Below are 26,231 nucleotides of genomic sequence, written 5' to 3' on the forward strand. Positions count from 1 at the left end.
AGGCATAACCCACTGAGCCACCCAGGCGCCCCCAAAATGTACTTTATGGCATTAAAAAAAAAATCAGATATCTGATTCTAGATCAAAGGTTGCATTTGGGGGTCCAGGCTCTCTAGTCTCCAATAACCTGGAACAATTCTACTGGCCTCCATTTTTGTTGCCTCCATGATATTAACATTTTTTTTCCATGGGTCTAGGCCTATTGTTTTGTAGAATGGCCTGCAATTTACATATTTCTGATGGTTTCCCCATTACATTCACATTTAACTTTTTTGTCAAGAATATTACATAGCGGGGGCACCTGGGTGGCTCAGTCAGTGAGTGTCTGCCTTGGGCTCAGGTCATGATCTCAGGGTCCTGGGATCAAGCCCCGCATCGGGCTCCATGCTTAGCGGGGAGCTTGCTTCTCCCTCTCCCTCTGTACCCTCCACTCCCACTCACAGGTGCATGCTCACTCTCTCTCTAAAATAAATAAATAAAATCTTTTTTGGGGGGCGGGTGTCTTTTTTTTTTTTTTTTTCTATTTGAGAGTGAGAATGAGAGACAGAGCAGAGTGAGAGAGAACTAGAGTAGGAGGGGGAGGCAGAGGGAGAGGGAGAAGCAGATTCCCCACTGAACAGGGAGCCCGATATAGGGCTCAAGCCCAGGTTTCTGGGATCATACCCTAAGCCAAATGCAGACATTTAACCAGCCTCAATAAATAAAATTTTTTTTTTAAAAAAGAATATTACATAGTTGATGCTATTTTAAATTAATTTGGGGGGTACTTGGGTGGCTCAGTCATTGGGCATCTGCCTTCAGGTCAGGTCATGATCCCAGGGTCCTGGGATCCAGCCCCGCATCAGGCTCCCTGCTTGGCGAGAGGCCTGCTTCTCCCTCTCCCACTCCCCTGGCTTGTGTTTCCTCTCTTGCTGTCTCTGTCAAATAAATAAATAAAATCTTTTAAAAATTGTATTAATTTTAATTATGATACCTTTTGTTTTGTAAATTAGAAAGTGAATTCTGCTGTGACTCTCTCCTCTCCCCCCATGAGGTGAATTTACGTCTCTGTGTTGTCATATGTGCCCGTATATATGCATACACTGGCAGACATCAAGAGGGGCTACCCTCCCCGAGTCCCCTTGCTTCCATCAGCAGAAATCAAGTCAGAGCTTTAGGGCCCTTCCTAGTGTTGGCAGGAAGCCCAGCCCTCAGTACTCTCACCCTCACACCGGTCCCCCACCTCACTCCTGCCTCAGGACCATCAAAACTAGTCCTGCCCTTTATCCCTGTTGCTCAGTGTCACCTAGGTTCTCCATGCTCTGGCTGTCCCCTTTTCTGACCTCATCTCCATGCACAGTTCCGACTAGCGATCCACGGTGCCCTCCAGGCTCATGGCCATCTCCAGCAAAATCCCCCATGTCCGCATCCCCATCTGTAAATGGCCCTCAACCCCCCACTCTAGCAGGAACCTGAGGTCACTACTGCACCTCCTTCTAACACTGGGGCTGGAAGTGGGGTAGGTGCTCTCCATGATTCTCACTGCCGCTCACGGACACCCTCCTCCTCCTTTCGGACACTCAGGAGGGCATGCATTCCAGCTCCTGACTTGCTGTCACTCTCTCCTTCCTACTCCAGTTTTATTTTTTATTTTTTTTAAAGATTTATTTATTTATTTGACAGAGAGAGATCACAAGTAGGCAGAGAGGCAGTCAGAGAGAGAGGAGGAAGCAGGCTCTCTGCTCAGCAGGGAGCCTGATGCGGGACTCGATCCCAGGACCCTGAGATCATGACCTGAGCCGAAGGCAGCGGCTTAACCCACTGAGCCACCCAGGCGCCCCATTCCTACTCCAGTTTTAATTCTTAGAGACTCTGATAGAACATATGCATGACCCAGCCCTGGGTCTCTCTGTTCCTTGAACCCTCCTCTCCCATGGCACCTCGTCTTCTTCTGCTGCTGCCCCAGCCGCACGCTCCCACAGCCATCTTGGAAAGCTGCTTCCACCTGCATGACGGCCACCAAATACACGGGCTCTGGAGCCCTTGACAAGGGACTAGCCTGAAGTGAGATGTGCTGTGCATATAAAATAGAGCGGATTTCAAAAACTCAGTGTCAAAAAATATATAAATTATCGTTAATAATTTTTATATCGACTACAACTTGAAATAACATTTGGACATAATTAAAATTAATTTTGCTTAAGTCTTTTACTTTTTTAAATGTAGTTACTAGGAATTTTAAAGTTTTATAAATATAGCTCATGTTACATTTCTACTGGAAGCACCGTGCTAGGTCATTTCATTGCCAATAACGACAGCTCTCTCCCTGTAACTTCGATCCCAAGCATTCCTATCTCAAGCATCTCTAACCAACACCCCTATCTTTCCAGTTCTAACACCCCAACCCCAGTAAACTTTTGACCCCACTGGAACCTACAATCCACTGATTTTGCCACACTTGGACTGTCACTCGTCCCTGATGTGTCTTTCGTCCCGCCTCACACAGCATAAATTCCAGGTCAATCATTACAGTTACTCTCCTGCAGAATTCATCTATTTATTCAGCAAATCTTTGCTGAAGACCAACTGTACACCAGACTCTATTCTGGGCACATGGGACACATCAGTGAACGAAAGAGACAATATCCTGTCCTCGTGGAGCTTTTTTTTTTGGTAGGAGGAGATAATCAATGAACAAATAAGTTATATAAGATGCTGGAAAGGTGGTTCTCGATTGGGAGTAATCTTGCTCCCCCCCCAAGGGGACACTTGACCATGTCTGCAGACATTATCAGCTGTCACAACAGAAGAAGACGGGCTACTGGCATCTAGTTGATAGAAACAAGCGATGCTGCTAAACATCCCAGAGCACAGAGGGCTGTCTCCAACTACAAAGAATTTTCTAGGCTCAAATGTCAATATGGCCATGGTGGAGAAACTCTGTTCTAGAAAGTGTTACTAATTTGGTGGGGCGGGGGGTGAGTAGAGCAGAGTGGAGGGATTGAAAGAGAAATTTGGGTTGGAGAGTATGATCTTTTTTTTTTTTTTTTAAGATTTTATTTATTTATTTGACAGAGAGAGATCACAAGTAGGCAGAGAGGCAGGCAGAGAGAGAGGAGGAAGCAGGCTCCCTGCCGAGCAGAGAGCCCGATGCGGGACTCGATCCCAGGACCCTGAGATCATGACCTGAGCCGAAGGCAGCGGCTTAACCCACTGAGCCACCCAGGTGCCCCTGATCTTTTTTTTTTAAGACTGTATTTGAGAGAGAGCAGGTGCACACATAGGGGAGGGGCAGAGGGACAAGCAGACTTCCTCCTGAGCTCAGAGCCCAAGGCGGGGGGCAGAGGGTAGGGGGGGGTGGGGGGTGCTCTACCCCAGCACCCTGAGATCATGACCTGAGCTGGAATCAAGAGTCTGATGCATCCAGGCGCCTCAGAGAGCGTGATCTCGAGTAGGCTGGTCAGGTCTGGGTCAGATTCATTGAGAAGGTGACATCTGAGCAAAGGTGTGGAGGGAAAGACACCACCACCTGGGTTTCCTGTTTCACCGAGAACATTAAAGTCCCCAAGTACATGTGCCCATGTAGTCTGCCTTCTCTCCAATTATTGCAGGGAAACTGTTCATGTTCCTAGCAAAGGCCAAACACGCCACTCAGGAACTCTCATACCCTCCATGCATTAGAAGCTCTATTTTTTTTTTAAGATTTTATTTATTTACTTGACAGACAGAGATTACAAGTAGGCAGAGAGGCAGCAGAGAGGGAGGCGGTAAGCAGGCTCCCTGCTGGGCAGAGAGCCTGATGTGGGGCTCGATCCCACGACCCTGGGATCAGGACCCAAGCAGAAGCCAGAGGCTTTAACCCACTGAGGCACCCAGGCGCCCCTTTTGGAGGCTCTATTCACCACCACCACCTCAACCTCCTTTGACCCTCTTCCCCCCAACCCCTGCCCCGCCCACCAGCTGCCATCTTGTTTTTCTTCCATCTTTGCCGCAAAGCTCCCTGAAAGTGTTGAGTGTTAGCACTGTCACCAATTTCTTTCCTCTCATTTTTCTTGAGCCAAGGAACTCCAGGTTTTTGCTCCCAAACTGCTCTTAACGTGGTCACCAGGCGTTCCCTCTGAACCAAATCCAGTCAGCCTTCCATGCTTAGTTTGCTAACCTATCAACAGCATCTGATACTATTGGTCACACCTCTGTCTTCTTCTGCACAAAGGCTCATCTGATTTTCTTCCTATCTCTCCGGCCAGTCTTCTTTGCTTGTTCCTCCTGGTCTCCTAATCTCTATGAGAAGAAGTACCCCAGAGCTTGGTCATTGGTGTTCTCGTCCCCGTATACACTCTGCCCAGCTTCCCCTAATGTTAACATCTGACATAATCAGGATACATTTATCAAACCTAACCGATGAAAACTATGAACAAAGCTATAGACTTTATTTAAATTTCACAGGGAGGGTTCCCAGATACCCTGACTTGGTTTTAAGACTAAAATCCCATGTTCCTGGGGCATCTGGGTGGCTCAGTGCTTGGGTGTGTGCCTTTGGCTAAGGCCCTGAGCCCAAGGCCCTGAGCCCAGGCCTGCACTAGGCTCCCTGCTCTGTGGGAGTCCAGCTTCCTGCTTCTCTCTCTCCCACTCCCCCTGCTTGGGTTTTCTCTCTTGATGTGTCTCTGTCAAAAAAAAAAAAAAAAAATTTTTTTTTTAAAAATCTTTATTAAAAAAACAAAAGTCCTATACTCCTAAAGTCCCTTTAGTCCTAGGCAAACTACAAAGGTCAGTCACCCTGTTGACCATTTTTTTCTGTTAATGTCCTTGTTCTGTCCCAGACTTCAACCCAAAATACCATGTTGCATTTGGTTGTCCTGTCTTACTCTGTTCTAATCTGCAAGTTTTTTTTCTTTCCTCATCTTTTATGATCTTGACACTTTTGAAGAGTACTGGTCAGGTGTTTTGTAGAATGTTCCTCAGTTTGGGCTTGCCAGATGTTTTCTCATGATGAGACTAGACTTATGGATGTGGGGGGAAATACGTATGGAGGTGAAGAAGGGTGGACATTTGATGTTTTCCTTACTGCTATATATCCAGTGCCTAGGACTGAGTGCCTGGCCCACAAGCACCTAAAACCCGTTTGTTGAATTAATAAGGAAGGTGAATGGATGATTCTGTAGAAATTATTTAGTATTGGTTTGAAATGTTCTTAATAAGGACGACTTGTGGCTCAGTTGGTTACGTGTCTGCCTTTGGCTCAGGTCATGATCCTGGGGTCCTAGGATTGAGCCCCGCATGAAGCTCCCCACTGAGCTTCTCCCTCTGACTGCCCCTCCCCTGCCTGTATGCTCTCTTTCTCTCTGGCAAATAAATAAACAAATAAAATCTTTAAAAAAAAAAAATGCCTCTTGGGCACCTGGATGGCTCAGTGTGTTAAAGCTTCTGCCTTTGCCTTGGGTCATGGTCTCAGGGTCCTGGGATCCAGGCCTGAAGCAGGCTCTCTGCTCAGCGGGGAGTCTGCTTCCCCCTTTCTCTCTGCCTGCCTCTCTGCCTACTTGTGATCTCTCTCTCTGTCAAATAAATAAATAAAGTCTTTTAAAAAATAAAAAATGCCTCTTAAAATTTTTTTCTTAATGTAGATAATATCTTATCACAAATATCGTTCTGAAGCTTTTTTCCCCCTCAATAATACGCTCTTACCCTATTACAAGTAACTATAATGATTCTTTAAATGTTCCTCTTTGCACAGATATTAAACTTCCTGAAGAACAGAACTAGGGAAGAACTGCTAGATACAGTAGTCACATTTACATGTTAATGGATATGGATAAATACCCAACTCAAGGGTTTGAAGGCACTTACGGAACCCTGCATTGTTTAAAAGTACCCGTGTTCCTCACATCTTGACTACATGGGAAAGCCGAAGCCAGAGCAGCCTGAAGAATGCCTGCGTCACTCCCTGGACTACATCTCCCAGAATCTACCGCGCTTCCACGGCCTACCTGGAGGGCGTGAAATGGAGTGACCAATCCCGGAGGATCTCAGGAAGGTGGCGCAGCCTCCACTCCTCACCTACTGCTCAGGAGCCCAGAGCTGCGGGACTACCACTCCCATCAGCCACCGCGGATTGTCGGGCCGGCCACCATTTCAAGACGCCCCAGGGACAGGAGAGAGCCCGGGACTGCACTTCCCGGCAGGCGGTGCGGCCCAAGGGGCGGAACTCCATTTCCCAGCAGGCTCCAGGCGGCGGGCGCCGTGGTGCCTTGTGTGGGATGTAAGCGCGGAGGTGGGCGCGGGGGACCCAGGCCAGGACTCTCCTTGGGATTTGGGGGGCTTGGCCTAAGGGCGTGTTCCGGACAGACTCTAGGTGCCCGGGGGTACGGTCGTAGAGAGGGGGCGGGGCGGCCAGGGAGGGTTCTCCAGCGGGGTCCTAGGGGCGCACCCCCGTCGGGGCCGCGGCTCCTAGGGTTGTGGGGGACGAGGAGGCCCTTACAGCCTCGGCTGAGGGGTCTTCCACGGAACAGGGGGAACAGACGAGCGGGGGGGGCAGGAAAGCAAGAGAATGTAGGGAGTGGGGGTGTAGAACCTTAGCTGAGCCTGGGAGGGGGCTCCCCGGTCGTACCCGCCCGACCCTCCCTCCTCCGGCTCGCCCGCAGGCCGAGGCCCGCCGCCATGGGGCTGAAGGCCGCCCAGAAGACGCTGTTCCCGCTGCGCTCCATCGACGACGTGGTGCGGCTGTTCGCTGCCGAGTTGGGCCGAGAGGAACCGGACCTGGTGCTCCTGTCCTTGGTACTGGGCTTCGTGGAGCATTTCCTTGCTGTCAACCGCGTCATCCCCACCAATGTGCCCGAGCTCACCTTCCAGCCCAGCCCCGCGCCCGACCCACCTGGCGGGCTTACCTACTTCCCTGTGGCTGACCTGTCCATCATCGCTGCGCTGTATGCCCGCTTCACCGCCCAGATCCGTGGCGCTGTCGACCTGTCTCTCTACCCGCGAGAGGGGGGTGTCTCCAGCCGAGAACTGGTGAAGAAGGTCTCCGATGTCATCTGGAACAGCCTCAGCCGCTCCTACTTCAAGGATCGGGCCCACATCCAATCCCTCTTCAGCTTCATCACAGGTTGGAGCCTGACAGGTGGCAAAGGGCGAGAATCCTGTCTCACCTGGGAACCTTGGCCCACCTCTTCACAACCCTGTCTGGTTTGCAGAACCCATTAAGACCTGTAAGCCTTGTGAAGTGGGGCAAGTGTTACTACCCTCTTTGCAGCAAGGGAAACTGAAGCCCAGAGAAGGGAAGTGATAATGCCGAAGGCACAGAATGGCCTGCACCCCACTCACTTGACTCTGCCTCCTCAGTACCCCCATCCCCACCCTTGAGCAGCTACAGGAGTCCCTCAGCCCAGTATGAGGCACTGAAGGCAGGAGCAGATTTGGGGAGTGAGGAGCCATAAACCGGCTACATTTCAGACACTTAACATGAAAGTCAGTAGATGAGGGAGGGGCTTCACATCAAGGAGCTTAAGACTCAGGGCTTGCAAAGAACTTTCTTCGTTGCTCCAAGCCCAGTAGACTGGCAATCAGGTCCTGGAGTGCCACGCTGAGAAGGAATCTGAGGCCTCTTCTGTGCCTAGCAGGAAAAGAGTAACAGAAATTAGGAGTATCTACTAGTGGGTGTATGAAGAAGGAGTGTTGGCCAGAGGGTCCCGTTTTTGCTGTCCCTGTTATAACCTAACAGGCACAATAAAGCAATTATAATGTGGTTGCAGAGAAAGAGAAGGGACAGGGTCAAAGACTGGGTGGAGTTGCGGGAAAGCCTAGAATGTCTTCTGCTGCAGCACGTCAAGGGGGAGGGAGAGGCTTCGAACACAAAGGAGGAAAGGGATTGAGAACTGATGGGCAGGAGCCTCTAAGGTTTGGGCACAGGCCTGGAGGTGAGCATGGGAGGAAGCATGGCCCATCACGACCTGGCCCCTTCCCCTAGGTCAGAGCTCAGAGGACCCTCTTGCATTTCCTTCCCTTCCACAGGCACTAAACTGGACAGCTCTGGTGTGGCCTTTGCCGTGGTGGGGGCCTGCCAGGCTCTGGGTCTCCGCGATGTCCACCTGGCCCTGTCCGAGGACCACGCCTGGGTAGTGTTTGGGCCCAACGGAGAACAGACAGCTGAGGTCACTTGGCATGGCAAGGGCAACGAGGATCGCAGGGGCCAGACGGTCAACGCGGGTGTGGCTGAGCGGGTACTGCCCCTCCCCCAACTTGGTGCACTTGGTACTCTTCTCTCCTAGCCCAAGCCACTTCCCCTCCTCCTGGCATCACCTCCATATGCCAGGAATGAGGGGGGAATCCCCTTTTCCTGGTGGTCATTTTCTGGAGCAGGCCCAAGTGGGCCATCCTGAGACATCTGGTCTTGTCCTTTCCCAAGAGCTGGCTGTACCTGAAAGGCTCGTACTTGCGCTGTGACCGCAAGATGGAGGTGGCGTTCATGGTGTGTGCCATCAACCCTTCCATCGACCTGCACACCGACTCCCTGGAGCTGCTGCAGCTCCAGCAGGTGAGGGGTGCCTGGGGGACCCCGGGTGGGGGCGCTTTCCCTTCCCGAGCTGCAGCTTCCCCTTCCAGAACACAGGTTGATCATTCTCTGCCTGGCCTTTCCCAGGGCTCTTGGGAAAAGTAGAACTGGGATGTGAAAGGGCTCGGACTCCCGAAGGGGCTGGTTCCTCAATTCTGATCCCAGCCACCTGGTGGGAGGTCCCTGCTGCTGCCGAACTCCCATCTGCCTGGGAGACTGAGACCCCCCCCCCTCCCCCTCATGCCTCTCTCTCTCTCTCTCTCTTCTTCACCCCCCACCCCCAGAAGTTGCTCTGGCTGCTCTATGACCTGGGACATCTGGAAAGGTCAGTAGGGGAAAGTGGCCAGGCTGGGCCTCCGAGCGGGTGGCTGGGAGGCAGCCTGGACTCAATGACTCTTTCCCAGGTACCCCATGGCACTGGGGAACCTGGCGGATCTGGAGGAACTGGAGCCCACCCCCGGCCGGCCAGACCCACTCACCCTCTACCACAAGGTGGGGACATCTCAGGAGGGTACAGAAGGGGGGCCCAACAGTGGCTGGGGTCCCATTCTGTTTGGGGACTGGGGGGGGCAGGTGAGGAGAGAGGAACTTGACGTGTATCGAGGGGTATCGCCCATCCGTGTCTCATTTAGTTTTTGCCTCGCATGTATTGAGGGCACAGAGGGCTGTCTGAGGGGTGTTCTGTGTTCCCCAGCGTGGGAGGGCTGGGGTCTGAATTTGTCCCCTCAACCCTGCTTTTTCTGCTGCCTGTTATTGTCCTAGAGTATAATAGAGGTCACCTGTGGCGGGAGCCCTAGGAAGGGGTTGTTAACTCTGTGGGGCTTGGGGAGTAGGAGGGACATTGGGCCCGGCTTAAAAGCCTTTGGTGTTTATGTAGGAGTGTGTCTGGGAAATGGATGCGTCCTGAGCTTGGAGAATGGGTCCCTTCCCTTTCCTAGCCCTTGTTCTCTGGGGGTCTCTGTCCCCTGCAGTGTGGTCCAGGCCTCAACAGGTAGCCCCCTGCAGAGCCTGGGCAGGAGCAATTGGCAGAGAGGACAGAGGGGGGTGGGGTGAGATCAGAGACGAGACTCTCTGGGATCGGCCCACTGCGCCTCACGGGTGTGACCGAATGGGATTTTTGCCATCCACGGCCACTGGGGCTGCGCCCTGAGGTCCCTCCGCTCTGTCCCCAGGGCATTGCCTCAGCCAAGACCTACTACCGGGATGAGCACATCTACCCCTACATGTACCTGGCTGGCTACCACTGTCGCAACCGCAATGTGCGCGAAGCCCTCCAGGCGTGGGCTGACACGGCCACTGTCATCCAGGAGTGAGGATGCCCCTGCCAGGGCCTCAGGCTGGCTGGCCTTCCCCTTCTACCTAATTTCCAACCACCCTCATCCAGGCGTGAGGCCTGGGTCCCCAGCCCTACCTACCCCTTCTCCCTCCAGTCCCCAGACAGCCAAAGCCACCATCACCCAGGAGGCTGGGACCCCTTGATGAGGGCCTCACACCTTTCCCTGGCTCCCATGGCCTCCCAGTTTGCAACCACTGCCATCCAACAGTCGAACTTGTACCCCCCGCCCCATGCCCCCCCACCCCTTACTCAGACCCATGATTTCCAAGGGAAGACTCCATCCGCTCACCAGGTCCCTGGGGGTCCCTGCCATGGCCCAGACCCCACAGTGCCCTACTGCTCTCACAGCTACAACTACTGCCGTGAGGACGAGGAGATCTACAAGGAGTTCTTCGAAGTAGCCAATGATGTCATCCCCAACTTGCTGAAGGAGGCAGCCAGCCTGCTGGAGGCCGGCGAGGAGCGGCCAGGGGAGCAGACCCAGGTGAAGGGCTGGAGGGGCAGCCTGTGTTCACCTTGCGGGCCTCCCTGCCCCCCAGCAGAGCTCCCCGTCCGTGGCCACAGGGACTGCTGCGTGGGACTGGGGCCTCCTGGGGGAAGGTGGCCCCGCATGGAGAGCTACATTCTATCTGCTGTAGGGGGTCCCTGGCCTGGCTTTGAGGGAGCTGAGGGTATTTTAGGGGTCACTACTCTGTGCCTGCAGGGAAAGGGTGTGGAAGCCCATCTCTCTCATGGTCAGTGCCCCTCATTCAGTTGGGGGGGTGGGGTATAGGTAAGAGTTGGCTTCTGCCTTCCCCCAAGTCCTGGCTAAGGACTGGTTTTATAAAAGGAAGGAGGTTCTGAAAGATCTAAGACATCTTTACCCCTTGCCCAGGGTGCCCAGAGCCAGGGTTCTGCCCTGCAGGACCCGGAGTGCTTTGCCCACCTGCTGCGGTTCTATGACGGCATCTGCAAGTGGGAAGAGGGCAGCCCCACGCCGGTGCTGCACGTGGGCTGGGCCACCTTCCTCGTGCAGTCCCTAGGCCGGTTCGAGGGACAGGTGAGGCGCAGCTGCGCAGGGCGGCAGGGGAGGCCAGGGGGGTGATGGCGGCTGCCGAAGCAGAACCTTTGTGGTCCTGAAGAGGCTTGGCTTGTCCCCTTTGCGTGCAGATAGGACTGAGGCCCTGGGATGCGTGGCCCGAGGCTGGTCCTGGGCTTCCAGCCACAGGCCTGCAGCCTGGTCTCCACTTTCCCTCCCTGGCCAGGTACGGCAGAAGGTGCGCATCGTGAGTCGGGATGCCGAGGCGGCCGAGGCGGAGGAGCTTTGGGGCGAGGAAGCCCGTGAAGGACGCCGGCGAGGCCCCCGGCGTGAGTCCAAGCCTGAGGAGCCGCCGCCGCCTAAAAAGCCGGCCCTGGATAAGGTCCCGGGCGGAGGCCAGGGGGCGATGTCAGGACCTCCTCGGAAGCCCCCAGGGACGGTCCCCGGCACTGCCCGCGGCCCGGAAGGAGGCAGCACGGCTCCGGCGCCAGCGCCTGCGGCGTCGCCACCGCCCGAGGGCCCGGTGCTCACTTTCCAGAGCGAGAAGATGAAGGGCATGAAGGAGCTGCTGGTGGCCACCAAGATCAACTCGAGCGCCATCAAGCTGCAGCTCACGGCGCAGTCGCAAGTGCAGATGAAGAAGCAGAAGGTGTCTACACCTAGCGACTACACGCTTTCCTTCCTCAAGCGCCAGCGCAAGGGCCTCTGAACTACCTGCCGGCCCTTGCGGTGGGGGGACAAGGGCACTCGGTCCCGATGGAGGGGCCACCCCCGTCACCCCCACCCGGCCCTCGAGCCCAAGCCCCGCCCCCGGGCCAAGGGGGCCTGAGCCCCTCCTTCAGGCCCCACCCCCACCCGGAACCCCTGCTGCAACTTGCGGGAGGGCAGACCGACCACTCCCCGGCTCTGCCGGTCATTGGAATGTAGATCGCATCCCCTGGAATCCCAGCCGGCCAAGGGAAACCTCACTTGGAGCTCCATCATTAATCTTTAAAGGTCCAAGCACTGGAAACAGGCCCCACCTCAGAACCGTGGCTCTAACCCTGGGCCAGACCGGGGCTGCTCATGGTTGCTCCCTGCCTGTGGGGCGGAGGTTTCGCCCTACACCCCAGAAGCACAGGTCCCGCCTCCAACTCGGGAACCTGGGACTCCGCTCGGCCCCTAGGAGTACAGTTCCGCACTTCAGAATTCCATCCTTTGGGAATCCAAGCCCCCGACCCCAAAGAACTTAAAACTTTCAGAGTTTGGAAATCCTAGCTTCTTCCCTTCTCTGCCCTGCGAGTCTGGGACACGAAACGCAGTCTCCGGCCTGTGAATCCTGAGCCCCGCCCCCTTCCTGACCAAACTGGCCCCAGATCAGAGCAGACCTCTTTCCGACCCTCTGGGAACCTCCCCGAGGTCCAGCCCGTCTCAGGGGACTCTGGAGGAAATCTGCAGGGGTTTGCGAGTGGGTGAGGGGAGCCTGATCTCTTCCTGTTTTGTACATAGATTTATTTTTCAGTTCCAAGGAAGATGAATACATTTTGTAAAAAAAAAAAAAAAAGTACACGTCCGTGTTTCATCGGGGAAATTGCGGGAGGGGCGGGCGGGACAAGGAAAGGGTGTCCCCTCTTCCCTCTGCCTTCTGGTCTTCGGACTCCCCACCTGTACGGCGCAGGGAACCGGTGGCCGGCCGAAGGGCCTCTGCCGGGTCTGCTCCGCCGGGCCTCGGGGCTTCCCCTCCCCGCGAGGGCCTGTCCCGCGCGCGCCTCCTCCCGGCCGGGCGGCGGGGCATTTTGCGCACCCCCCCTTCTGGCCCCGCCCCTGGCCCGGGCCCCGCCTCCGCGGCCTCGGAGACACCCGCGCCCGCCCCGGCGGTCCTGCCCCGCCCCACCCCGCCCCGCGCCGCCCCGCGCCGGCTCCGCGGCTCCGCAGCTCACGACTGCCCGCCCGCCGGCCCGCCCGGCGCCGGGCAATGGCGCTGCTGCGGGACGTGTCGCTGCAGGATCCACGGGACCGCTTCGAGCTGCTGCAGCGCGTGGGGGCCGGGACCTATGGCGACGTCTACAAGGTGCGCCAGGCGGCCGGACGGGCGGGAGAGCGGCGGGGAGGGTGCCGGCTCTGCGCCGTACCGCGCATCCAGCCCCCAGCCCCGCCCCCTCCTCATCCCGCTTCACCTCCTCCGCCCCTGCAGGCCCGCGACACGGTCACGTCCGAACTGGCCGCGGTCAAGATAGTCAAGCTAGACCCAGGTGAGGGCCCGGGGCAGGGCCTCTGCGCTGGAGGGAGGGCGGAGCGCCAGGAGGGCGCTGAGAGTTGACCCCCTGAGGGGCAGGCCCCAGGAGGTACTGTCACTTGGGATCTTTCTGGCCCCGATGTGCCCATTTTGCAGATGGGGGCACTGAGTTAGAGCAATCCCTAGGCGCCTCCTCCCCATGATGCCCTGTTCTCCCCAGGGGACGACACCAGCTCCCTCCAGCAGGAAATCACCATCCTGCGTGAGTGCCGTCACCCCAACGTGGTGGCCTATATTGGCAGCTACCTCAGGTGAGGCTGCTTTATCCCCTTGCCTACCCCCAGGCAGCCCCCTAGTGGCTCTGCTGTGTGCCCACCCCAGTTCTGTGCCCCCTCCACCCCCCAGGAATGACCGCTTGTGGATCTGCATGGAGTTCTGCGGAGGGGGGTCCCTGCAGGAGATTTACCACGGTGAGGACCGGGACTCCAGGCCCCAGAGGGCCACAGCCTTTTCCCAGCCCACCCTTCCCCAGCATGGGGCATAAGAGAAGAGCTGGGGTCCCAGACTCGGGCCCTTCTCCACTCCTCACTGGCTGTGTGACCTTGAGAGAAACGGTGTCCTTCTCTGGGCTCTGTATCCCGGGCTGTGCAGGGAGGGGATGTGGTCAACATCTATTTCACCTGGCAGTGCCTGCTGCTTTCCCCCACAAGGGGTGGCCTGGGAAGGTCAGCCTATTCTCCAGACCTCCATGCCAGCCTTCACCCATTCCATTCCAGCCACCGGGCCCCTGGAGGAACGGCAGATTGCCTATGTCTGCCGAGAGGCCTTGAAGGTAGCCGGGCCCCTAAGGCTGTTCACACCCCCAGTCCCAGGAGCTATGGGCAGGGAGCCCAGCTGGCCTGGCCTGTGTGTGTGTATGTGTGTGTGTGTGTGTTGGGGGTTGAGTGGAGTGGCTCAAGCAGAGCTGGCCTGAGGGGCTGTGGGTCCTGGCGGTGAAGGGGCCCCAGCCCTGTTGCCGGAAGCAGCACATTTCCCTCTTGGCTCAGTCACTTCCTGTTTGGGGAGAGGGGAGGAGGAAGCTGCTTGGGTGGGGGGCCCCAGTGGAGAGAGGGGGCTCAGGAAAGGGGGGGATAGTCCTGGGTGGCTGCTCTCAGGAGCTTCTCTTTGTCCCCAGGGCCTGCACCACTTGCATTCTCAGGGGAAGATCCACAGAGACATCAAGGTAGGGGTCCCGCCAAGGGCATCCTGGGAGGGCGGGGGGAGGCTCTCGGGGGCACCAGACAGGATTCTCTCTCCTCCATTCCCACAGGGAGCCAATCTTCTCCTCACCCTCCAGGGAGATGTCAAGCTGGGTCAGTACCCCGGGGACACAATCAGGGTGAGGGTTCTCTGGAAGCCTGTGGAGTCTTAAGGTCTGCATTGGAGGGCTGGGTGTCCTTGAGCGAGTCACTTCACCGCTTAACCCTCAGCTTCCCCGATGAGGACATGGAACCGCCCTCTTTCCCCACTAGCAGTTGGATGTGGTTGGGTCTGTATGGAGTCTAACCTGGGACTCCACACTTGGTCAGGGATAGAAGGTGGTTGACCCCTCCTGGAGGGGGCCCTGGCCTCGACTTGGACGTGTGGCAGTTGCGGCTGAACCTGGGCCGCCTGCTCTCTGAACCCTTTAGGTGCATTCCGAGCCTCAGCCCTCGAGGTGGGTGGGGAGCTGTAGCCAGAGGGCAGGTGGGAACAGCTCTTTGTCCCTGCAGCCGACTTTGGGGTGTCAGGCGAGCTGACGGCGTCCGTGGCTAAGAGGAGGTCTTTCATTGGGACTCCATACTGGTGAGGCTGTGCCTTTGGCTGAGGGGGCGGGGGGGGCACAGATCGAGCACTTGGCCATCCCATCTGTGACCCCCTCTCTAGGATGGCCCCAGAGGTGGCCGCCGTGGAACGCAAAGGAGGCTACAATGAGCTCTGTGACGTCTGGGCCCTGGGCATCACCGCCATCGAGCTGGGCGAGCTGCAGCCCCCTCTCTTCCATCTACACCCCATGAGGTCTGCTGAACACTGACCGGCCCCCTGGCCTGACCTCCAGTGCCCTGCAGACCTTGTCCCCTGACCTCGTGCTCTCCACAGGGCCCTGATGCTTATGTCGAAGAGTAGCTTCCAGCCGCCCAGGCTGAGAGACAAGACGCGCTGGTGAGGGCCCACGTCCCCTGCCGGGGCCTCCTTTCCAGCAGTCTCCACGGGGGCGGAGAACCTTCTGCCAACTCCCAGGGTGCAACCTGGGGAGCTCTGTGCTCTCAGCCTTTGTGGACTGTCTGTGGGCGGGGGCGGGGCCCACCCCTGCCCCTGGGCGCGGGGACCCGGTGTGGGCAGGGAGGGAGGGCACATGGTTAATGACCAAGGAGCCACCCGGTCACAACAGTGGTATCGCTCAGGCTGGCTGCCCTTGGCCTCAGTCTGTCTCCTTCCTGGAGCAGACTCCCTGCTTTGGAGCCGGCAGGATGCCCCCCATGAGGGCTAACTTGGGTCTGGGGGTGGGGGGCTCTTGTGCCCACTAGGACCCAGAATTTCCACCACTTCCTCAAGCTGGCCTTGACCAAGAACCCCAAGAAGAGGCCAACAGCAGAGAAGCTTCTGCAGGTGGGAGATGGGGGCAGGGCAGGGGCCGAAGGGTTGGCAAGCAGGGGCCTAGAGGCCAGGAACCAACTTGTGCCCCCCCATCCCCGCTCCTCCAGCACCCGTTCACAACCCAGCACCTCCCTCGGGCTCTCCTCACACAGCTGTTGGACAAAGCCAATGACCCCCACCTGGGAACCCCTTCCCCAGAGGACTGTGACCTAGAGGTAAGTGAGGGGAGCTGAAGAATGGATCTTGGCCCGGGCAGATGAGAAGCAATGCAGAGGCGGCCTGGGTCAGGTTCCTTTGACTTGAGTATTTCCAGCACTGGGAGCCTTCCTCCAGGGGCACCCACCCATTAGAAATCTTCCCTGGGCTCATCTTGCCCCCCAGGAACCCCCACTTGATAAATTCCTGCCCTTGGCTCAGGCTGACCTGACCCTGGCTAAGCTCTCTTCTGGTCTCTGTGTGATCTTTAGCCGGTTACTTGCTGCTTTGTGCTGGTTTTCTTCTCCTGATTCTTACGATAATCTCAAAGGGTTGTTGTGAAAACCAAATGTGGGTAAAGGACTTTGAGCAAGTGTCAGGTGCGTATCAACTGTGTTCTTTCCTAGACCTATGACATGTTTCCAGACACCATTCACTCCCGGGGGCAGCACGGCCCAGCCGAGAGGACCCCCTCGGAGATCCAGTGTGAGTCTGCTCAGCAGGTTACGTGTGGGGGTAGGGGAGGTTAGTGGGGTTGTGTGTGCGGAACTGGTGGGGGGCTGTGTAGATGGACTTGTCTGGGTGCTGTGTGGGGGATCCAGTGGGGGGCTGTGCAGGGGGACTCTGGGGGGTATCCAATGGGGGATGCATGTGGGGGTATGGTGGGGAGCTGTTGGGGGGTTTGGTGGGGGCTGTGTATATGGACTTTGTTGGAGGACTTTGGGGGGGATCCAGTGGGGGACACATGTGGGGGTTTGGTAGGGGAGCTGTAGGGGGGTTTGGTGGGGGCTATGTATATGGACTTGGTGGGGGGTGCTGTGTGTGCGGATGTGGATTTGGTGGGGGCTTATGTGTTTGGATATAGTTGGGGGCGTGGGGACTTGACGGGGTACTGACTGGATTTGGGGAGAGGCTGTATGTAGATTGGGGGGCTGTGTGTGGATTTAGTAAGAGGGCTGGGATTTGGATTTGCTGGGGGTTGAGTGTGGATTCGGTAGGGTAGCTGCGTGGACTTGGGGGCTATGTGTGGATTTGGGGTGCTGTGTGTGGATCTGGTGGGAGGTTGTGGGGGATCTGGTGGGGGGACTGTGTTGGTGGACCGGTGGGAGGCTGTGGTGGGGGGTGTTCCGGTGGGAGGGCTGCATGTATGGATTTGGTAGGGAACTGTGTGTGTGGATTTGGTTGGGGACTGTGGGATCTGGTGGGGGAGCCGTGTGCATAGACCTGGTGGGGGGTGCTGTGGTAGGGGATCTGGTGGGGGGCTGTGTGTGGGCATTTGGTGTGAGTATGAGAGTCATTCGAGAGACTACCTTGCTAACTCGCATACCCTGGGCCCCCCAGTTCACCAAGTGAAATTTGGTGCCCCACGAAGGAAGGAAACAGACCCACTAAACGAGCCGGTGAGGGGGGCCGGTGGTGAGGGGGGGCTGTGAGCCCAGGCGGCGTGGGAGGAGCTGGGCTAGAGGTTGAGCGCCTCAGATTCCTGGGGCCTGGGGAAAAACCGTGACACCGAAGGGGGTTGGGGGGTGCTTCTGGGCACCGTGATCACACCTTTCTAAAAAACGGGCCTATCACAGACATGAGCCCGCACCCCACCCGCTCGGCATGGTTCTCTCTGGTGTTCTATGTCTGGGTCCAGTTATCTGACCCCCCACCTCTGGGTCCCCTTCTCTGGTCCCTTTTTCTGCTGCTTCTCTCTCCCCTTCTCTTGCCTTTTGTCTGTCCTCCTCTTTCATAGTTTCTTTGTCCTTCCTTGTCTCTCGATCACAGCTCTCTTGCCTGTACCGTGTCATTTTCCATCTGTCTGTCTGTCCGCTCTCTCCCACGGTCCCTCGAGCGCCCTCTCACGTTGCTTCTCTTCTCTCTGTTCCCTTTGGGCTTTTCTGACTTGGTTTCCCCACAGTGGGAGGAGGAGTGGACGCTGCTGGGAAAGGAGGAGCTGAGTGGGTGAGTGAGGGAGAGGGAAGCCATGGGGGGGGGGGGGCTGCCGAAGAGGTTGACCTCTGACCTCATCGCCTCCTGCCCAGGAGCCTGCTACAGTCCGTGGAGGAGGCCCTAGAGGAAAGGTGAGGAACTGGGCCGGAAGGTGGTGGGGTCGGGCAGCTGGATCTGGGGCCCGGTGACATCTCATACTTCACGTCCCCCTGGTTTGTCCCCCACAGGAGCCTGACCATCCGGCCAGCCTCAGAACTCCAGGTACAGCATGGAGAGGAGTTGGAGCTGGGGCTGGGGGGTGGGGGCTGCAGAGGGTACAGGTGGGTGAGACCAGGTTACAGGGGACCTGCTGACAGCCAGGCTCGGTCCCCTGACTCTCCTCCCAGGAGCTGGACTCTCCAGACGATACCACAGGAACCATCAAGCGGGCCCCGTTCTTGGGGCCGTCCCCTGCTGAGCCTCCAGCCGAAGAAGACCCTCTCTCCAGCCCCCTGGGTGAGTCCAGTCTTGGGGGACCAGGAGGCCAGCTCGGGTGGGGCTGGAGCTGGAATTCACAGCCGGTCTGTGCCTGCAGGAACCCCACCTCCGCCGCCCCCAGGCCCTAACAGCCCCCCGCTGCTCCCCACTGCCTGGGCCACCATGAAGCACAGGGAGGATCCTGAGGTGAGACGGCGCTCCAGAGGGACCGGGAAGATGGGAGGCTGGGGTGCCCCCTCGGCCCTGACTTGGTCCCTCCCTTCCAGAGATCCTTGTGCCATGGGCTCCCCCCAACCCCCAAGGTGCACGTAAGTGTCCTGCAGCCCTGCCTGCCCGCCCCCCCCCCCCCCCCCCCCCCCCCCCCCCCCCCCACCTCTGTCTTCTTCACCAGCCTCTTGCCTTCTCTCCAGATGGGCGCCTGCTTCTCCAAGGTCTTCAATGGCTGCCCCCTGCGGATCCACGCAGCTGTCACCTGGGTTCACCCTGTCACCCGGGGTAGGCCAGGGCCGGGAGGAAGCGGGAGCCCAGGAATCCCCCAGCCTGGGCCAAGGGTGGGGGCGGACCCCTGACCCCAGACCCCCTCCCCACCGCGCAGACCAGTTCCTGGTGGTGGGGGCCGAGGAAGGCATCTACACCCTCAACCTGCATGAATTACATGAGGACACGCTGGAGAAGGTGAGGCCCGGCCGGCTTTGGATGGGGGAGGGCCCTGGGAGGCTGGGGTGCCGACTCCCCGTCCACCCATCGCTCTGTGGCCTCCAGCTGATTTCGCAGCGCTGCACCTGGCTCTACTGTGTGAATAATGTGCTGCTGTCGCTCTCAGGTATGGGCTGGGGCCGCCAGGGGCTGGGGCCTGCCCCGCCCCCAATCCACGCTCTCTGAGCCCCTCTCTCCCTCTCTCCGGCAGGGAAATCCACGCACATCTGGGCCCATGACCTCCCAGGCTTGTTTGAGCAGCGAAGACTCCAGCAACAGGTTCCCCTCTCCATCCCCACCAACCGCCTCACACAGCGCATCATCCCCAGGTCAGGACCCCCAGCCGAGGAGCCTGGATGATGCGGTGTGGGGCAGGAAAGGGGGGAGGTGGAGGGGCAGAGCCGTGGTTGGACTATGGCCTTGTATGGGACTGGGCTTGTGATCTCACAGGTTGCTCTGCCTGTCTGAGCCTAGTTGCCTCCTCTGTCAGAGCCTTGGTAGCTCCCATCCCCGGCCCCTGGGTCTCCGGGCCTGTTTGGAAGCAGGGAGACCCTGGTGAGGCAGCTGTGGTCGTTAGGATACCAGGAAATGCTTAGCAAGCACTTGCTGTAGGTCTGTGCCTAAGCTCAGCTTAGAGACAGCAAATCACATGCGTCCTTAATGGTCAGTACCTGGCCAGGCAGGGAACCAGAGGGAGAGCTGGTGGGGGGGTGGGGCAGAGGCCTCTGGGAGGGCAGCCACCCAAGGCCGTTGGGTTGGCAGGTGCACAGCAGGCTTCTGTGCAGATGAATTTGGGAAGGGTGTTCCAGGCAGGGGAAGAGCACGAGAGAATTCTTGTGGGTGATGTGGGGAGTCGTCTGGCCAGAGGGAGGAGGGCAGAGCAGCCTGAGGGGAAGACACATGGGTGTCAGAGCCCTTCCTTTGATGCCAGGCCCAGGATCTGGGTTTTGTTCAACCAGCAGCAGCAGGGGGAGCGTTTTAGAAGGATCCCTTAGTATGTCAGTCGGGACTCTCCCTGTTGTCAGCGATGCGGGTCATTGACAGAAGCAGGAAAGGGGATTTAGTGGCCCATGTAACTGCAAGGTCAGGAGTAGAGTTAGCTTCAGGCCCAGCTGGATCCAGGCTTAAACGGCTTCATCAGGAATCTGCCTGCATCTCTTGGCTCTGCTTTCCTCTATCCCCTTCCTCCTCAGGTAGGCTTTCCTGTCCAGGGAGGCAGGCCCGCCGATCCAGACCAGCGTTGCCTTAGCTAACAGCTCTGTGGTACTAGAACCTTGGCTTCCAAGGGGTTCCCACAAAGTCCATGGGTCTAGCTTAGGTCCCCGCGCACTCTGAGCCTGTCCCTGTGGCCACAGCATGAGGAGCTCAGGGGGTGGGGACATGCCCACCTGGGTCACGTGCCCTGTCCTAGAGCTGGGGGTCAAGAGAGACAGATGAAGACTAGAGGCATCTGCTGGCTGGCTGTGCTGACAGCCATGTTCAGCTTGAGCCATGTTCAGGAAGCAGGGTTGACTGGCTCTGGGGCCTGACCGGAGTGAGCAAGAGGGAGAAGGGAGGGACTGGGGCACCTCGGGGGAGTTGGTGCCGTGTGTTTTGTGAGGTGTCCAGGGGATGTCCAAGGTCAGCACCTTGGACGTGTCTGGGGCCCTCTGTGAACTAGAGTCCCTCGTATTCTCTGGACTCTCTTGTCACGAGAGACAGACAACAAACAATCAACATAAAAAGCGTATTCTCTGATGATGTGCAGAGGGGGAAATGGTACGTAAAGCAGGGGGAGAAGGAGAAATAGGAGGGGTGGGGCCTGGATTGTGTTTTAAACAAGGTGGTCAGGAAGGACCTGTGACGTGTGCTGTTTGAGTAAAGACTTAGAGCAAGCCTTGTTGATATCTGGGGAGGGGGGCATTCCAGGGGGCCAGGACGGCCAGTGCAAAGGATCTGGGGCAGGAACAGGCTTGGCCTGTTTGACAAACAGCAAGGAGCCTGGTGTAGCCAGATGGACCGAGTACAGGGAAGGTGATCTGGGAGGGCCCGGTAGCCACAGTGAGGCCTTTGACTTTGACTCTCTGCAGCCCGAGGGCCGCTGCAGAAGAGTGACGTGGACTGAGGTTTTCTGAGGTTCATGGACCAGGGATCCCTGTAGCCACTGTGTTGAGAATAGACTGACGGGGTGAAGAGAAAGCAGGGAAACCGGTCAGGAGGTTCTTGGAATCATGAGGCTGGAGGCCATGGGGGCACGGGTCAGGGTAGCAGTGAAGGAGATAAAAAGCGGCTGAATTCTGGTTTTCTTTGCAAGTTGAATCAGTAGGATTTCCTGACAGTTGGTGGGTGGGAGCGAGAGTCTAGGATGACTCCGGGGTTTTCGGCCTGGGCCGCAGGAAGGATAGAGCTGTCGTCAGATGGGGGTGTCGTCGCATCGAGTCTGAGATGTGCAAGCGGGACCTCCGGCAGCTGTGTGCCAGCTGTGTCTGGATTCGAGGAGGGGTCCTCGCTGTGGGGCTTGGATGTTGCCCTGCCCAGGGGGCATGATGGGAGCTGGTAGGGGTGTCGAGAGAGGTCAGGCTGGTGGCTACCCCAGCTGGGGAGCTGTGGGCCCAGGCCCTTCCTGCAGCGGCCTCACTCATATACCACATCTGGAGCCCTGCGGCCCTGGGGCTTCCTGAACTCAGCTCCTGAGCAAACCTCTGCTTTGTCCCAGGACCTGCAGGAAACGGGCCCATCAGAGCCCCAGCTTGGGTGTGTGTTTGGAAAGTCACAGAGTCATGGTGTCCCCTTTGCACATTAAAATCAGAGAGCCAGAATTGTTTGGAGGAAAAAAAAAAAAAAAAAAAAAAAACCAGATACAAAAATATATGCCTCTGTCCCGTCCAGAGGCCATTTGGGACAGAGAGCAGCAGGAGCCAAGGGAGAGGAGACAGAGGGGCAGACGGCCTGGGTCGCTGGGAGGCCTCCAGACGTGTAACCCTGTTCCCCAGAGAAGGACTCGGACTCTGGAGGTCCCCTGAGGGCTTGGGGGGCAGCCAATAACCAAAGCAAGGATGATACCTACTCTCCCCCTGCCGAGGCGGCCCAGGTAGTTGAGCCACCTGCTGGCCTCCTGTGGCATCTCTTCAGCCGAGGCCGTTTGTTTGTGGTTTTCTTGCAAGTCTTGATCCCCTTGGGCCCGCCTGCCCTGCTGTGACGTGTGACATGTGTGACATGTGGCAGGCAGAGGGCGGGGGGGTGGGGTGGATGGGTGCGGGTGCTCGGACGGGCCTCACGGGGGCTGGAGCCACCATCCGCTCCTGCCCTCCCCTGCCCTTGTTCCTCCGTTCACGGCCGCTTTTAGATCTTGCCTTCGCCTCAGAAGGATTTTCAGTGACTGACAGTGGGCAGGAAAATAATTATTCAGACTGGGAAATGCTAGCCCTGCTTGAGTGCACGCAGCGCAGCGCACTGGGCTCTGCTGGAAGCCCTTCTCCTTCCCGCGGGGTCGGTGCCACAATGACCTCCATTCTCCAGATGAGGAAGTTGAGGCAGGGGCAGGTCAAGCGAGCTGCCCAAAGTGGCGCAGGTGAAGGGACTTCTGTGCCCACACCCCTGCTGCACAGGCTGTGGAGGTGGGCGCTGGACCCTCAGTCTCTCCCCACCTCCCCACCAGGCAGGGAAGGGGATAGTGCCCATCTCAGGGCTCAGGGGGGCCTTGACCTTGGATGGCGCCCATGACCCACGCCCTGGTCGTCACCCCCTGCAGGCGCTTTGCCCTGTCCGCCAAGATTCCAGACACCAAAGGCTGCCTGCAGTGTCGTGTGGGTAAGAGCCGGGTTTTGGGGGCTGGGGGGGCGGAGGTCACAGCTACGTCCCGGTCCCCATTGCCGGCCTCTCTTGCAGTGCGGAACCCCTACACGGGCAGCACCTTCCTGCTGGCCGCCCTGCCCGCCAGCCTGCTCCTGCTGCAGTGGTATGAGCCGCTGCAGAAGTTCCTGCTGCTGAAGGTACGCCACGGGGGTGGCGGCGGGGAGGGCTGCGGCCGGGACAGGGGCGACCCTGGGCGGCAGCAGTGGGCCTGGGGGGAGAAATGGAGACCTGAGCACCGCTGCTGCCCCCAGAACTTTTCCAGCCCCCTGCCCAGCCCAGCAGGGATGCTGGAACCCCTGGTGCTGGACGGGAAGGAGCTGCCGCAGGTGTGCGTGGGGGCAGAGGGCCCGGAGGGGCCTGGCTGCCGAGTCCTCTTCCACGTCCTGCCCCTGGAGGCTGGTCTGACTCCTGATGTTCTCATACCCCCTGGTAAGCCGGAGGGCTGTGTGTAGGGGGATGGGGGTGGGGGGGGGAGTGGAGGGTTAGGGATTGGCTTCACAGCAGCTTAGGGCCCTGCGGAGAGCCTGGAAGCCCAGAGCTCCCAGCGCCACTCCAGCCGGGCTTCTTTAAAAGGTTTCATGAGGGGCGCCTGGGTGGCTCAGGGGGTTAAGTGTCTGCCTTCGGCTCAGGTCATGATCCCAGGGTCCTGGAATCGAGCCCCATATCAGTCTCTGCTCAGCGGGGAGCCTGCTTCCTCCTCTCTCTCTGCCTGCCTCTCTTGCCTACTCGTGATCTCTGTCTGTCAAATAAATAAAATCTTGGTTTAAAAAAAAATAAAAAAAATAAAAGGTTTCATGAGACCCCAGGCTTGGCAGCTGAGAAAAAGCCTGACCAAGACCGGTAGGGGCCGCAGGGACAGAACCCGACTGGGCAAGGCAGGCACCGAGGCCTTCACTCTGAGCGGGGGAAGCAGGACACTGGGTTGGGACGGCTCAGGGGAGCAGAGGGGGTGGCCGTGGGTCAGGAAGGACAGGAGCACTGGACTGAGGCCGAGTTGTGCCCCCAGCCAGGGGCCTCCCACACCGGCCTTCATTCTTAATCTGCACGATGGCCCCGCAAGGTCGCCATTGCCCTGCCTGTGTTTCGCATGAGGGAGCAGAGAATGCGAGTGTGACTGCTCCGAGACATGCGGTCCCATGGCGGCAGAGTCGCACACTGTGCTTCCCCCGGCTCCAGAAACCCTGGCCTCCCCGGCCTCCTGGGACGCCCCTCTGCCTCTCTACGTGCCCGCAGGCGGGTCACTCAGCAACTCTGAATCTCAGTTCCCCACACTGGCCCGTGTGGGCGTCTGTCAGACTGCTGTGGGGTTGGAATGTGCTTGTGGGGACAGCTGGCCCTCTGGCGGGCCCCAGCGAGGCTGGTGGCTTAGCCGGGCACCGTCTCCCTTGTCTGCCTGCAGAGGGCCTCCCCGGCACTGCCCAGCAGGTGATCCAGGTGGACAGGGACACAGTGCTAGTCTGCTTTGACCGTGAGTGCCCCTGAGGTCAGGGGTGGGGGCAGTGGAGGGGCCGCGGGGAGGCTGAGGGAAGCCACGTGAGTAAGGGTCCGCCTCCCCAGAAGGGGACCACCCCATTCGCACCCACCAGCCCTCTCCCTGTACAGGCTGCGTGAGGACTGTCGACCTGCTGGGTGAGCCCACGGCCGCACTGGCGCCTGTGCTGACCTTTGACTTCCCCATCGAGACCGTGGGTGAGTGAGCCGGATGGGGGTGGGGCCGGGAAGGTCCCTAGCCTGGAGCATGGACTGTGGCCCCTTGGGGGCCGGGGGTGGGCAGCTGGATGAGGGGGCAGGCCCCAACCCCTCTCAAGAGCCACACGGCTCACCTTCCATCTGCAAGAACCTCGGTGGCCAGGTCCAGGGTGTGGCTGGGGCGGGGTGGGGGGTGGTGTGTCCTCAGAGCTGGTGCAGGCCTGAGGCAGCCTGATGCCTCCTAGTGTGTCTGCAAGACAGCGTGCTGGCCTTCTGGAGTCATGGGATGCAAGGCCGTAGCCTGGACACCAACGAGGTAAGTGGAACTCAGGACCCTGGCTGCCCCCACAACCCCATGCCCTGTTGGCCCCGCCCCTTAGGAGAGGACTTGCTGGGGTGGCCTCAGTGCCTCTTTTCTTCCCAGGTGACCCAGGAGATCACAGACGAGACAAGGATCTTCCGGGTGCTCGGGGCCCACAGGTAGGACACAGTGCCCCGAACTCCCCTTCAGATGCGCCTGCGGCCGGATGCAGGTGCCCACAGGTCTTCCCTGCCTTGCTCACATCCGGTTCTCTCTCGCCTCCAGAGATATCATCCTTGAGAGCATTCCCACCGACAACCCAGGGGCTCACAGCAACCTCTACATCCTCACCGGCCATCAGAGCAGCTACTGAGGGGGCGGGTCTGGCCTTGCCATCCGTTTAGGCAGAGGGCCCTCTCCGCGGTCAGAGGAGCCCAGGCTGTGCTGGCCTAAAGGGCAGAAATAATCCTGAGAAGAGTTTTGGGACTATAGAGGGGAGTGGAGGGGAGCCCACCCCAGCCCCCCCACCCCCCCTCCCCCGGCAAAACTGGACCAGAGGAAGCTGCTGTCCCCTCCCCCTCCCCCAAGGGCCCTGGGCAGAGTGGGGGCAGGCCCAGGCGACCCATTCCATTTTGTTCCACATTTCCTTTCCATTCTTCCTGCCAAGAGCCTGCCCCCTGCACCCTGTCCTGGGGAACATGGTATTTAAAAGAGAGACTATATTGGTATTAAAGCTGGTTTGATTTTACTCCACTGATCCCTCTTTGTGGGGGGGGGGGGGGAAGCTGAGCCCACGGTCTCATCTCCCTCCCCCTCCCCTCCTTCCCTCCAGCTCATCTCTCTGTGGCACCAGAAAAGGGGGGCCACCCATGGGGGAGCCAGGCAGAGCTGATGGAGAGGCCAGTGTCCCCGAAAGTCATCTCGGGGGTACTGTCTTCCCAGACTCCCCTGCTCAGCATGAGCCCTCGGCTTTGAAGTGTGAGGCCTCTTTTGTGGCCCAGGAATCATGCAGGTGGGGTTAGGACCCCGAACGAAGGGATTCTCAGCCAGGGCACCCCTGCCCCACCCGGGATCTCACCGGGCAGCCAGGGCCTGGGAAGGGCCAGCCACTGACTGCGCTATAGACACAGTCTGCTACGAGCTGTGTCCCTGCCCACGCCTGGGGCTACCTCCCTGCCCCCAGCTGTTGCCCAGGTATCAGCGCGTTCCACCTGGCCGGCTGCAGAGTACGGACACCGTCCCGTCCGCAGGCTAGACTCGGGGAAGATCAGCCTGTGTCCGTTTCACCAGTACTCCCAGACGGCCTCCTGAGCGCCAGACCCTGGGCTCACAGAGGGTCGGTACCAAGATATGGACCAGCTCCCAGTGAAGGCAGTGATCCTTGCCGGAGCCTGC

General features: G+C 58.5%; 2 protein-coding genes across 5 annotated transcripts; both read left to right on the top strand.

Moving 5' to 3' along the window:
* Positions 1-6,130: 6,130 nt before the first annotated feature.
* MEN1 (menin 1) lies at positions 6,131-12,402 on the top strand. Of its 4 annotated transcripts, none has more exons than XM_059402078.1 (10): positions 6,131-6,235; positions 6,618-7,078; positions 7,984-8,192; positions 8,378-8,506; positions 8,809-8,849; positions 8,929-9,016; positions 9,697-9,833; positions 10,209-10,344; positions 10,735-10,899; positions 11,105-12,402. In XM_059402078.1, coding segments are annotated over exons 1-10 (1,851 nt in total). In that variant the 5' UTR covers positions 6,131-6,233; the 3' UTR covers positions 11,588-12,402. The 4 variants fall into 4 exon arrangements, with proteins under 4 accessions (XP_059258061.1, XP_059258070.1, XP_059258078.1 ...); XM_059402087.1 differs by having other exon boundaries at positions 6,139-6,247; XM_059402095.1 differs by lacking the exon at positions 6,131-6,235 and adding an exon at positions 6,247-6,328.
* A 364-nt stretch (positions 12,403-12,766) lies between these two features.
* MAP4K2 (mitogen-activated protein kinase kinase kinase kinase 2) lies at positions 12,767-25,584 on the top strand. Its single transcript, XM_059402119.1, has 32 exons — positions 12,767-12,928; positions 13,052-13,109; positions 13,314-13,404; positions 13,499-13,563; positions 13,870-13,925; positions 14,268-14,315; positions 14,403-14,445; positions 14,845-14,917; positions 14,999-15,130; positions 15,212-15,274; positions 15,640-15,721; positions 15,817-15,924; positions 16,312-16,390; positions 17,246-17,304; positions 17,808-17,851; positions 17,932-17,970; positions 18,067-18,100; positions 18,226-18,334; positions 18,414-18,502; positions 18,583-18,624; positions 18,727-18,811; positions 18,912-18,991; positions 19,079-19,139; positions 19,224-19,341; positions 22,743-22,801; positions 22,880-22,983; positions 23,098-23,275; positions 24,246-24,314; positions 24,449-24,535; positions 24,781-24,851; positions 24,960-25,015; positions 25,122-25,584. Exons 1-32 carry the CDS (start codon positions 12,833-12,835, stop codon positions 25,207-25,209), a joined length of 2,466 nt encoding a protein of 821 aa, XP_059258102.1. The 5' UTR covers positions 12,767-12,832; the 3' UTR covers positions 25,210-25,584.
* The last annotated feature ends 647 nt before the right edge of the window (positions 25,585-26,231 follow it).

Source organism: Mustela nigripes, chromosome 1, assembly GCF_022355385.1.
Source record: "Mustela nigripes isolate SB6536 chromosome 1, MUSNIG.SB6536, whole genome shotgun sequence".
Lineage (NCBI taxonomy): Eukaryota > Metazoa > Chordata > Mammalia > Carnivora > Mustelidae > Mustela > Mustela nigripes.